The 13219-nt window shown below is 44.5% G+C and overlaps 1 protein-coding gene across 1 annotated transcript in view; it reads right to left on the minus strand.

Annotated features, from left to right (window-relative positions):
• The window catches only part of Kl (klotho), a 39091-nt gene extending 27507 nt beyond the window's left edge, over nucleotides 1–11584 (minus strand). The window contains exon 1 of the mRNA XM_070002985.1: nucleotides 10745–11584. Within this exon, the coding sequence (XP_069859086.1) occupies nucleotides 10745–11584 (840 nt within the window). The remainder of the gene's footprint in view (nucleotides 1–10744) is intronic.
• Between the last annotated feature and the right edge of the window lie 1635 nt (nucleotides 11585–13219).

The raw sequence follows: 13219 nt of genomic DNA on the forward strand, positions 1-13219 counted from the left end.
CAGTGTTGAACAACATTTAAATCCAAAACAATAGTCTGTCTGGAGATTGCATAAAGAATCTCAGATTGCAGCTTTAGGGTCATTATTACACCAGAAGAGCTTTGTTTCTTTGAAGGTTTTGTTGTTGGGTGTTGATGTTGCTGGGGTGGGGGACAGGGTGGTCCTGGGCCTGAACTCAGAGCCATGGGCTTACAGTCATAGCCTGGGCACTGTCCTTGAGCTTTTTCAAACTCACAGCTGGTGCTCTACCTCTTGAGCATTTTTTGTGGTTTATTAGAGATAAAAGTCTCATGGACTTTCCTGCCAGGGTTGGCTTCAAACTACAATCCTCAGATTTCAGCCTCCTGAGTAGTTAGGATGACAGGCATGAGCCAACAGCACCCAGCTGTTTTTATTTTTATTTTTAATTGCTGAAATTGATACATCTATTGGGGAGTTATAGAAAAATGAGTCTAAGAAATAACCTTACCAAGTTTCAAGGGCAATATTTATACATTTGATGACTTCTGGTCACCAGGAGGCCCTCAGGAAGTCATCTTATCTACTTCCTGTAAGGTTATGTTGCTGGGAGAAGCATTTTAAATGTGAGATCAGGGTGTGAGTTGAGAATAACTTCTGAGTTTAGAACTAAGAAAGTGAGGTCTGGTTTTGTGCCTAGAAGGGAGTAGAGTCAGAAGAACATTCCAGGCAGAGAAAAAAGTTGGAAAGCAAGGAAAAAATGCAAGACCTTCAGTGTGACTGGAAGGTTTCAAGTCAGGAGACAGGAGTTGAGACCAAATTTATTTAACACTTACGGTAAATTTTCCAGAATGAGGGACTACAGTAGTAACAGCTGTTTGATCTATCTTCCTCTGTGACAAAAGGGAAATTTTTAAATGGCAGGATTTAAACATAAAAGGATGAGAAAAAGAGTTTTTTAATCAAATTGTAAAGGACATGTGTTTGAACTCTCTGGTGTCTTTTATTTCTCAAAGTGGCAGTAGACATAAGAAACAATCTTGCAGGGTTTACACTGTTTCTTGTCACAAGAGATCCTGGGGTTTCTTTCGTTTTTAAAAAAATGCATATGACAAAAGAAAAGGGGACCTAGGGAGTATATGTATTTTTCTCAGAGCTGCTATTAGAGTATTCATTGGAATTGTTATATCATGAAGTAAATATTTATTCGGTGGGAAAGTTATTGTGCAGGGCATTTTGAATGGCCAAAGAACTGGTCCACCATGTAATTACAGAACAAGAGTGAAAGTATCAGACATGGACTTTGAAGAAGTACAATGCTGAGTTGGAGGAAAAAAGCCTCCTTAGGAAAATCAGGGAAGTCTTTTTGCAGGAAGTAGTTTCTAAACTATTTTTGGAGGATGCTAAAAGGCATTTCACGTGATGTGGCTGAATGAGCCCACCTAGTTAGTCTGACTTTTTTCATTGCTATTGTAAAGGTGATATACAGAGGGGTTAAAGTTATGTAAGTCAGGTAAAGAGGACATTTCTTTTTGGATAATGTCATCCCTTCCCTCATTTTGTCCCAGTTTATCCTTCCCATCCCCATCCACAAGTTGCATAGTTCATGTTGAACATAGTGTCCATTGAGTACCACTGCTGCATTTGTTCACCCTTTGTCCCTCCATTTCTGTACCTCCCCTTTACACTCTCAAATACATATAAACATACAAACAGAACAAAAAGAAAATAAAAACAGCAAAAAGAGCCCGTCTTGTTCCCATTCCCTGGAGTTAATTTTGATAAATATTATTTTGCATGATCAGGTGCACATAGGCATTGTTTTTTTCTGTTCCTCTCCTAAGAGTATCTTTCTTTGGTCTTGTTAGTATTAGTCCTTTGGTCTTATTAGTATTTTTTATGTCGGTCTTGGGGGATTGAACTCAGGGCTTTTTCCCTCAAAGCTAGCACTTTGAGCCACAGCACCACTTCTGATGTACTGGTGGTTAATTGCTGATAAAAGTCTCAAGGACTTTTCTAGCTGGGCTGACTTTGAACCAAGTTCTTCAAACCTCATCCTCCTGAGTAGCTAGGATTACACGTGTGAGCCACCAGAGCCTAGCTGTTAGTATGACTTTTATCTCCAATTAACCACCAAAAATTTAGAGGTAGAACTGTGGTTCAAGTGACAGCACACCAGCAGTGAGCAAATAAAAAACTAAATGAAAGTATGAGTCACTAAGTTCAAGCCCCAGTCCCAGCACTAGAAATAAATAAATAAATAGTTTAAACAACATAAGGAGATGAAGAAAGATGTCTGGATTCACAGTAACATCCACGAAGGAGAAAAATCAGAAGACATTGAGACTGAGACTTGAGACTGATCGGGGCTTGCAGTGAAGTGATGGTAAGAATTCCTGCTGTCATCATGGACTATAGGAACATAATGTGATGTCCAGAACAAGCAATGTAATAACTCAGGTCTATTCAGCACATCGGGGGCTACTGCTTTGAACTGCACACAGATCTAAAGAGAGGTCCTGGAAGTTCCCAGGCTTCACTCCTCCAGTCTCTGGCTTTTCTCACTAGAGTTTCCTTATCACACTGTCTGCTTTGCTTTGATTTGCAAGAACTGCCTTTTTACCACCCACCATCACGTGCTTCCTACGTTGTGTGTCTGCACAGCCAGCCCAATAGCAGGGCCCATCACCTCTGCATAAAACCTCTGCTTCCTTGGAATCACTCTTCATTTGCGGCCTGTGGCTGTTCTACTACTCCAACAACAGAACTGGAGTTGCCAGAGACACGTCAGGACCGGTATACAGTCAGCCCTTGCTATATTGCGGTTCACTTATTGCGGCTTCATGGTTTTGTGAGTTTTAAAAATATTACTGTAACCCAAAGCAGCCCCACAGAGGAAGTGTGTTAGGCCCTAATTTCATCTGTAAAGTATTCCCCTTTCTCTTGCCCCTCAAAATTATAGTTCCTCTCTCCTTTCTTGGGAGGAGGGGAAGGTCCTGTAGTAAGTGTTTCTACCAAACCCTTTATGTATTTTATTCTAATCACTTTATTAGCTCACTGGGATAACCTTATCACTCTTTGGTTGGTAACTTAAGTGGAAGCTGCACCCTCACCCTTGGGAGAAGCCTGTCACCCTCTGACAGCATGGAGAGCCCTGGAAATGTAGCCCTAGCCAGGAAGGAGTGCAAAGCTCCTGCCCCACATTAGGGGCCCCCTAACAGCTTGTGATACATAAGAGGAGGAGATCCAATGTGTACTTTGGGTAACAGATGTCTGTGTTGTCAGTTATGGTTGTCCAAGTTGTGATCTGGATTGTGAATTGTATTGAGTAAGAAATGTCTACATGAGGAGCTGTGTTTGTCTTAACATAACTTTAGGGATAAAGTATCTGAGCCCAGAGTGAGCTTCCCTACTACTGTCATCTGACCTCTGCAAAAGCTGGCCAGAAGGACTGACACAGTGCAAAAGGAGAAGGGATACTGGAAAAACTTGGGAGTCTAATTAGGGGGAAGGGAGAGGACCATGTGGTGAAGAGTCCAAACGAATCAGGGACAAGGGAGAAGCATCCCCAAAAGGCTCTGCAAGAGCTTGAGACCGTGAGCAATGCCAGTCCACTCCCACCTACTCTACTATGGCTATCCCCAACGCTTTATAGAAAGAGCTCTGTAAATATGGTCCAGCAACCTTCCTGCTGTGTTCTCTGCAGGGTGCAGAGCTGGGGACCTCCAGCCCCTCAGCTTGAGTCACCAGCATCCTCTGAAGAATGTCAAGACAGAGATATACTCCCACAAATAGCCCTAATCCAGCCCCCTTCTCCTCATCTGATACCGAAGGCTTAGGTGATTGAAAGCCCTATTTAAAAACTAGACCTGTGTTCTCAAAATTCACCATTGCACTTGCCTGCTCCACTGTAAGCTATCAAGAAATATCTCTGACCAAATTTCCTTCTCCTGCTGCCTTCTTGGAACAGACTTTAGAATGAAGGGAAAATTGTTTAATAAGAACACAGAGGCCTTTACACATATTGGAAAAGTCATTCTCTTAGTCCATTTTCTCTTGCTGTAACAACACAACAGACTGGGTAATTGCTACAGGGGAAGAAAATAATGTATTTTGAAGTTAGGTTCCGGTGGCTCATGCCTCTAATCCTAGCTACTCAGGAGACTGGAGATTACAGTTGGAAGCCAACCTGGGCAGTAGGAAAGTCTGTTAGACTCATCTCCAATTAACCACTAAAAAGTTGGAAGTAGAACTGTGGTTTAAGTGGTAGGGCACTAGACTTGAGCGCAAAAGCTCAGGGACAGTGCTCAGGCCCTAAGTTCAAGCCCCCGGACAGACAGATAATAGGTTGCCCAGCAGCAGGTTTCAGTTGAAATACAAAAAGATATAATCAAGTAGGAAACTTGAGAGGAACTGAGGTCACCTGGATGTGGAGTCAAGCAGAAGTAAGACAACCCTAAGAAAGGCTTGACTTAGGGAGAAATTCCATCTGGAACTTTCCAGGACAAAATTGAGTGACATTTTGATCAACTTTGTAGATCACTCAACATATTTCAAAATATGCTGGCATGTAAGACTTAGTTTTAGTTCTCACAAATACTAGCTAAGACTGAGGCAATGTGGTGCAGACTGCTGGCTGTCCCCAGTGATGTGTTCCCATGATTTTAACAGAAGTGTTTGCTGAGCTCATGGCTCAGCAGTAGACAATGATTCTCATATTCCTTTGTACTATGACTAGGTTCTGCCAAGAAGAACTGAATAGGAGCCATGGGGCAACCTGGCTGAGAATCTCCCTCTTCCTCTTTTTCTTGTCCACTGAATAGGAATGAGATAGTGTTCACCCTGGAATTTCACAAAGGCCATGGACTTATCTGGCTAAGATTTTGTCTTCATTTTTCTTCCTTGCTCTTTAAAATTCTTTCCAAGGTCCAGTGGGAGAAAGTGGAACATAAATATTTAATTTACAAAAAAGAAAAATGAACCTTCTACAATGATCAGAAGTCATCTTCCATTCATTACCTATAATTCATTCATCAAATCTGTTATGTATATTATCAATCATCTTTTAGTATTCATTCATTTAAAAACTACTGAATACTTTCTCTGCCAGATAAAAAGTGCCAGTACTAGGGCTTGAACCTAGGGTCTGGCACTATTGCTTCACTTTTTTGTTCACTCAGCCACTTAAGCAACACCTCCACTTCTGGATTTTTGCTAGTTAACTGGAGATAGGAATCTCTAGGAATTACCTACCTGGGCTGGCTTTAAGTGGGATCCTCAGAGCTCAGCCTCCTGAGTAGCTAGAATTATAGACCTAAGCAACTAGCACTAAAACTTTTTGAACTTATAAATAAGGTATGTAGACCACAGGTGAGTAAATGATAATACACTCTGTTTTCATCAAATAAGGATAATTAAGTCAAATCTTTGAAGGGTAAATACTCCCAGCTAAATGGGAAAAGGGGTATCTTTCAGATTAACTTTGTAACCAGAATATATAAAAATAGAATGTATAAAGAGCCTATTACATCTAACTGTTTAAATATCAGTTACAATTATAACTTTCCTCTGGGTTTCCTGAGATATGCCTTTTGAAGACTCAACAACATTACATACTTTTATTATCCTACTCTTCATCTTCTTTCTTCCCAATGAACCTGTATAACATTTTCCAACACCTAAATTCCTCATTTCACACTTGGGAAAAACACAATGACATTATTTAAGCATTATCAGTTTGTTTTTTCCTTCTTTTTTCAAACATTGTTAAAACATGGCTATGATTTTAAAACTATTCTATTAATTCTTTTTCCATCTTAATTTTTTGTTGGGCTTGACTATTAACCTTCAGAAAACACTGTGTTAATCAAATATTCAAAGAAGAATGAGTCAAACTCTTCAGGAAGTATTTTAGCTGTTTCTGATTAAATGCATATTGAATTCAGTCATATTCTATACAATACATTAACTTTCAACCCAGTTGATTGTTCCAGCCATATACCAAGTACATTTCAATGAGAGAGAAACTTGTAAAGTGCTTCTCAAAAATACCTATTATATATTGTTGAAAACTGCAAAGATAAATTGCTTATACTTAATGACTTGAGGAATGAAAATCCAACTGGTTAATAAAGCTCTTTCCAATATCTACTGCTACAGCCAGCCAAGACACTTAACCACTCAGGTAGTCTGAAACCCTCTTCATAATACTATATAGTAGACTACAGATCATTTTAATTGGATTTTTTTACAATAAAGCCATGATTTATAAATGAACCATTATGTTTACTCACTTTCAGAGCTGCTTAGGATTTGGTTTTCCCTATTCTTTGTAAAGTATGTAGAAGGGTTAATAAGAGGGTAAATCTCCAAAGTATAAATTTATAATGGCAAAAATCAGGCTAATTAATAAACAGAAGGCACCCCGGGTACCTACCAAATGCATGATGTGATTTAGGATAAAATCAATGAAAGATTCCTCATTTAAGGAATTCCCCAGCTAGTGTGATTTTTAAAAAAAGAGAAAGGAATAAAAGGGTAAGGGAAAGGAAGAAGGATAAAGAAGGGAGAGGGGGAGGGAGGAGAGAAAGGTTAAATAAAAGGAAGAATGCATTAGTAAAGTTTTGTGAAGCAAAGTATTATGGGAATTCATACAAGGTAGTGGAGTGTGCCAGCTGATTCTTGAAGAAAGGTGACATATATAAGGAAGATACTGCCTTGTTTCCACATCATGGTAAATCCCCAACAGGCCACAGAGCAGCACAAGGACACCAGTGAGGATCCAGAACCCAGTGATGGCAAGAGCCTCAGTTGTAGGTATAAATGAGGAGTGGAGGGACACATTCTAGTAGGTAGAACCATAGGCTTTGCTGACAGATTACAAATAAGATAGGAGAGAGAGGGCAAAGTTAAGACTAGGGCCGTACCTCAGGAAGAGCCAGATTCCATAACAGAGATAAAGTAGTTTTGGATGCTTCCCATGTAACTCACCTATTAGCTTAGTGGTCACGGCATTTGTCCATTTGACTTTGGAGCTCAAGAGAAAACTTCTTGCTGGAGATGCAGAATAGATTGTCAGAATGTACAGTCTTCAAAGGGGTCACCTAGAATGAGTTTAGATGGGAGGCCCAGAACAAAACCCTGGACACTCCACTCAGGAGAAAGAAGCAATGGAGAGTCACCGAGAGCTGAGAGACACAACAGGGAGGGGGAATCTAGTAACCAAGCCAAGGAAAGTGTGATGAGAAAGAATGATCAATGGCCTAGATGAATCCTAGCTACTCAGGAGGCTGAGATCTGAGGATCGCAGTTTGAAGCCAGCCCAAGCAGGCATGTCTCTAAGACTCATTTCTTCAATTAACCACCAGAAAACCAGAAGCAGAGCTATGACTCAAAGGGGTAGAACACTAGCCTTGAGCACAAAGGCTCAGAGACAACACCCAGGCTCTGAGTTCAAGCCCCATGACTGACCACAAAATGGGTTAGATGCACAATGGGTTAGATGCATGATGCAGACAGATCAGCCATGACTTGTGCTTCAATGTTAATGCTTAATTCTAGTCAATATTTGCAAAACTCCCAGTGGTAGGGACTGGGTTGTAGACAGATGCATTCTTCACTTTACCCTGGTACATCCAGAAACCCAAAGGCAGAACAAACCCTCAGAAGTACTGCTCGGAGGGCTTTTTGTTTTTGTTTTTGTTTGTTGTTCATTTTGTGCCAGTACTGGGGCTTAAATTTAGGGCCTTGAGTTCCCTTTTGGTTTTTTCACTCAAGGCTAGCACTCGTATCACTTCAGCCAACTCTCCATTTCTGGCTTTTTTTCCTAATTAATTAGAGATAAGAGTCTCATAAATTTGTCTTCCCAGGCCAGTTTTGAACCAAGATCCTCAGATCTCAGCCTCAGTACCAGGTATGAACCACTGGAACTTGGCTTCTAAGGACTGGGTTTCTGAGGCATCAAAAACCTTATTTCCAAAGATATGAAAGCTGAGTTGTCTAACCTCAAGCCAGATAGAGAAGATGTTTCTTCCTTTTAGGTTATACTCAGATGCACAAAGCACTGGGCTCCATGTTCTATAGGAAAATACTTCCTTTTAATAAGCACATCCACCCACACATCATTTTTATCTTTCTTGTATCCTACCTTATAACACACACACACACACACACACACACACACACACACACACACACACACACACACACCATTTTTGTCAAGGCTCACACTCAGCACCTGGAACCTACTTAAGATCACAGAGACTTCCATTGAGAGCAGCGCCCTCACTTTGTTTGTTCGGCCTTCCACATGCCAAGTTATCAGTCAATGATTCTGGAATGGGCAGGGGGTGTCCAACTGAGGAATCTCCTTAGCCCACTTGTAATAAGCAGAAACACAGGTGGGGAATGTCAACTTACTTTATTCTTTGCCAGCATTAGATCCTTACATACATATCAATATGCTAAGGGCTCGGTGGCTCCTAACCTACCAAACAGCAATAGCTAAGCCCCAACTGAAATGTCCTACCAAAATCTGCAGACATTTTCTCCTTTCCAGATAAAATCAAACATCCCCATCCCTTCTCTCATACCAAGGCAACAAAGAACACTGGAAACAGCATGAAAGATTCTAAGTAAGACCCAAGAATGACTTAAATCACAAACCCAAAGAAATTTAAAAGCAAAGTAATCTGTTTACAGCCACCAACCTGTTGTTTGTAGCATCAGCAAAACCAAGCCACAAGTTGACCAGTTACTAACTGCTAATGAAGACAAAGTCCACTGTATTTCTAAGGAGGATGGTTAGTCTTTGGCAAAAAATTGTGTGTCATTCTTCAAAAATATAACTAAGAAATTAACCACAGGGCCAACAGTAGGCATGAGAACCTAAAGGAAGATGATTATTCAAAAATACCATAGTAACCAGTCAGTTCACACAATTTCTTGTCTTATGAAGACAATGATCATTGCCCTACTGTTATAACAGATGGCTGTTTTTGTATGCATACAGTCGACTAGAGAACTTGTAGTATTTAAATTTTAAAGAGTGGTTTGTCAAAGATGCTCTATTAGATCCACTAACCTATCCATCAATTCACTTGTGGTTGGCAGGAACTAATAATTTGCTCATTTTCTTCAAAACATGGCACAATTTTTCCCATGTTTCTTCTTTTATTTGTTTATTTTTTATTGTAAAGATACTGTACAGAGGGGTTACAGTTACATGAGTAAGACAATGAGAACATTTCTATGGAGCATTGTTACCTCCTCCTTTGTTTTTCCCCTACTATCCCTTCCCTCCCCACCTCTCCAATCCCTCCTCCCCCCCACACACACACAAAGTTGTTTCTTCTACACCAACTATTAATTAGTGGTATTTAGGGTTTGTTGGTTCCTTAATAGGATTGACAGCTTGGAAAACTGAAGAACCATTGCTCTAAAGTACCCTTTTGAAGAGATATATATCAGGGTGAAATCATGAAAAGCACAATTTATCAAACAAATCCAGCACTGCGGTATGGGCAAAGGCAATATCAGGTTCTGTGAAACTGACGTATAATCGAATTTAGCCTTTATTACATTATCAGCAGCTCAGAGGACTAAGTCAGTTCAATAGCCCAGTACTGCTCTGCCTCAATTATCTATGGCTTTAATTAAAAGTGTTTAGATGTAGTCTTCATCTTGAATTTGTTCAGAACATGTGATTGATTCTAAATTTAAAAACAGAGCTTCTAGTAGGTCCCAAAGTCACCAAAAATAGATACATTTAAACAAAAGTTGTTCATGTAAACACTTACGGGAAATGTTTACATATGTACATGAAATACTCTATCATGATACAAAACTCATTAGAAAATGCACCAGCAAGCTGACTTTATTAATGAGCCATCAAACTAATGGGTATCTGAATATTTAGCAAACCAGAAGGGGAAGGAAGAAATAATTGAGGGACTATTTTTATCAGGAGATAGCATTATTTCCTGGTGTCATCATTTTGAGATATTTTGCACAAAGGTGTTAAGATCACTTTTGTCAGCCTGTTAAGTCATACCAGCAATGAGTACTTTCAACTAGAAACACCACTGTGTGGACACAAATGTTTTGGAGACAACCTGAACCCCTCTGAAGTCTGTTCTGTGTTATTCATGTCTAACTGTGTTTTAGAGTAGATTAAATCGGTCTTTAGATCCCTGCTGATCAAGATCGATGGGTGCAATTCCGGCCACCCTGCCACCACAGTTTACATCCCACCCTCCTGAAGATGTGGTTGTGACAGCTACATGGTGTTAGGCCTCTTGCCACTAGCAAGACAGACTTACTGCATTAACTCTGAGCTCTGGCAGAGTGCAAGGCTCACCTGTACACGTTGATAACTTGTTTCTTTCCAACTGTCTTTCTTTCCTTACCATAACTACTAGCAACTGCACCCCTGTCCTTAGTCCTTAGCTCTAGGAATTCCTCAACATCCAGGCAAAGGAGATCTCTTTCCTTCCCGGAAAAACTGATTCCTATGATGATTTTGATACAGGGGGTCCCGATTCTGTGTGCACACCCCACCCCACCCTGGCCCGAGTTCCCTGTGCTTTCTAACTTCAAAGGATGCTGGGGGTGGGGGGCGCTGCTCTGCTCCCCCTGAGAGGCGCTGCTATGGGTGACCCCACAACAGAGGAGTTCAAGCAAGCGAGGCCTTCTATGAGCTGGAGGCTCCATCTCCCCCTCCCTGGCACCTTCTAAGCACCCCCCCTCTCCCGCCCCTTCTACAGGTGGCCTGGCTCCTCGCACTCACCAGGAGAAGGTTGTGTGCCACCAGATACCCCAGCCTCGGGCTGCTGCGCACGCCGGGGGCCAGGCGCCCGGTGACATAGCCATGCCAGGCCACCACGTAGGGGTTGTCGATGGTGATCCAATACTTGACCTGGCCGCCGAAGTGGCGAAAGCAGAGCTCGGCGTAATCCTTGAAGTGGTCGGCCAGGGCCCGGCTGGTCCAGCCGCCGTAGGTGTCCTGCAGGCGCTGGGGCAGGTCCCAGTGGTACAGGGTGACCACGGGCTGCACGCCCAGCTCCCGCAGCCGCTCCAGCAGGCGTCGGTAGTAGCGCAACCCCTCGCGATTGGGGGCGCTGGAGCTGCCGTTGGGGAGCACCCGCGCCCAGGATATAGAGAATCGGTAGTGGGTGACCCCGAGTTCGCGCAGCCCCTCGGTGTCGCGGAAGACGTTATTGTAGCTGTCGCTGGCCACATCTCCAGTGGCAGGCGGGGGAGGCGACGGGGCGCCCGACGGGGGGTCGGCGAGCGGAGGGTCGCTAGGGGGACCCGAGGGGTGATGGGTGAACGTGTCCCAGATGGACGCGCCCTTGCCATGCTGTCGCCAGCCCCCCTCGGTCTGGTAGGCGGCGCTGCCCACGGCCCAGAGGAAGCCGTCGGGGAAAGTGTCGTGCAGGAGCCCCGCGGCCTCCGGGGCGGGAGGACGCGCAAAGCGGGCCCAGGTCTGCGCGCCGTCGCCGGGCTCTGCGCGCAGGCGGCGGCCGCCCAGGCCCAGCAGCAGCAGCAGCAGCCACAGCGGCCGCCGCCACGGCGGCCACGGCGACGGCGATCGCGGGAGGCGCGGCGGAGGGGCGCTGGCGGGCATGCTGCCGCGGGAGCCGGGCGCTGGGGCCCCCCGCGCGGCGCCCCTTTATGCCCGCGCGCCCCGCCGCCGCCGCCGCCACCCTCCCTCCGCCCGGCGCGCCCACCCCCGCTCCCCAGGGCAATAATTACCTACGAGCGGGCGCCTCCCTCCGCCCTGTCACGGGGAGGGAGGGACAGGGACGCCAAGGGTGCCCAGGGGTGCCCCCCCACAACACACACCCCGGGAAGGTCCAGGCTGCAGCTGGCGAGGCGCGGAGGACGTCGGAGAAAGGCACCTGTTCCACCCAGATCGCCGCTCGGCCCCGCGCCGCCTCCTCCGGCCATCCCTAGCCCTCCTGGCCGAAGCCCGGGGAGCGCCCAGGGTAGCCGCTCAATTTGGGCGCGCCGGGCCCTCGCGGAACCCTGAAAGCCAGCCCAGGACAACACCTGCGTTCTCCTTCTCCTAGGAGGAGGCCCCCCGGGGGAACTTCACACTGCCTCTGCTAGAACTGACTGGGAACTGAGATCCCGAAGGGAGGGCCAGCTGGGAAGCCCGTGGAGAGACCTCACACGCATTCCCCTTTAGGGTGCATCTCCATCTTCACAGGAGAGGGTGGCCCCCAGAAAGGAGGCCTCTCAGAAAGACAGCCCATTTCTAAGGTGTCTTAGGCCTTTGTTGGCTCCCTATCTCCGTGTCTCTCTGTGCTTCTATGTCTCTGTCTCTCCTTTTTTAAAACCATTTCTAATCAGTTCAATCTCTCCTCTCCTCTGTCTCTTTTTCCCCGATTCTGTCTCTTTCTCTGTCTCTCTGTCTCTGTCTCTGTCTCTGTCTCTCCCTCTCCCCCCCCCTCTCTCTCTCTCACTCTTTCTCTCTCTCTGCCCACTGGTGAATAACCATTTTATCCTTGAGCTATGACTAGCCAAGTAACTTCTCTGTGCAAAGATTGTTGTACAGCTCTGCTGGGGAGGAAGGGCCTCAGGTCCCACACTTTCCACCTCCGCTATGGAAGGAAAGGGAAGAGACAATTTAGCCCAAGCAAACAACCACTACTGCCCCTGGAACAAAACCAAGCCCTCGTGTTTCTCCAGGTGTTTACGGAGTCCTTTGTACCGAAGCAACAAGTTCAGATGTTCATTATCCATATGTCTATGTCTAGACATACATACATATGCATACATATGTGAATGATTTGTGAATGGCAGCTGCATTTGATGCAGAAGAGGAGGCCCAGGAACCACCTTTGTGATTTCGGACAGGACAGTCTCTCCTGGTCTGTTTTCTCATCTATAAAACAGGGAGCCAGGTGTTGGTGCCTCATGCTTGTAATCCTAGTTATTTAAGAGGCTGAGATCTGAAGATGGATGTTCAAAGCCAGCCTTGGCAGAGAAGTCGGTGAGACTTTTATCTCCAGTTAACTCAGCAAGAGGTGGGGTAGAAGTGTGGGTCAAGTGATAGAGCACCAGCCTTGAAGGGATAGAAGCCAAGTGAGAGGCCTTGAGTTCAAGATCCAGTTTACTGGCATAATAAACTAAAAAATATGGATGAACGATTTTCCCTGTACCTCAGAAGATCATAAAGCTACAAGGCAAAAATGTACCCAAAGATAAGTCAAAGATGGGAAGCCCAGACAAATGAAACATTTTGTTCATTTTTTTT

Source organism: Dipodomys merriami, unplaced genomic scaffold (genome assembly GCF_024711535.1).
Source record: "Dipodomys merriami isolate MVZ:Mamm:240054 unplaced genomic scaffold, mDipMer1.0.p SCAF_6, whole genome shotgun sequence".
Classification (NCBI taxonomy): Eukaryota; Metazoa; Chordata; class Mammalia; order Rodentia; family Heteromyidae; genus Dipodomys; species Dipodomys merriami.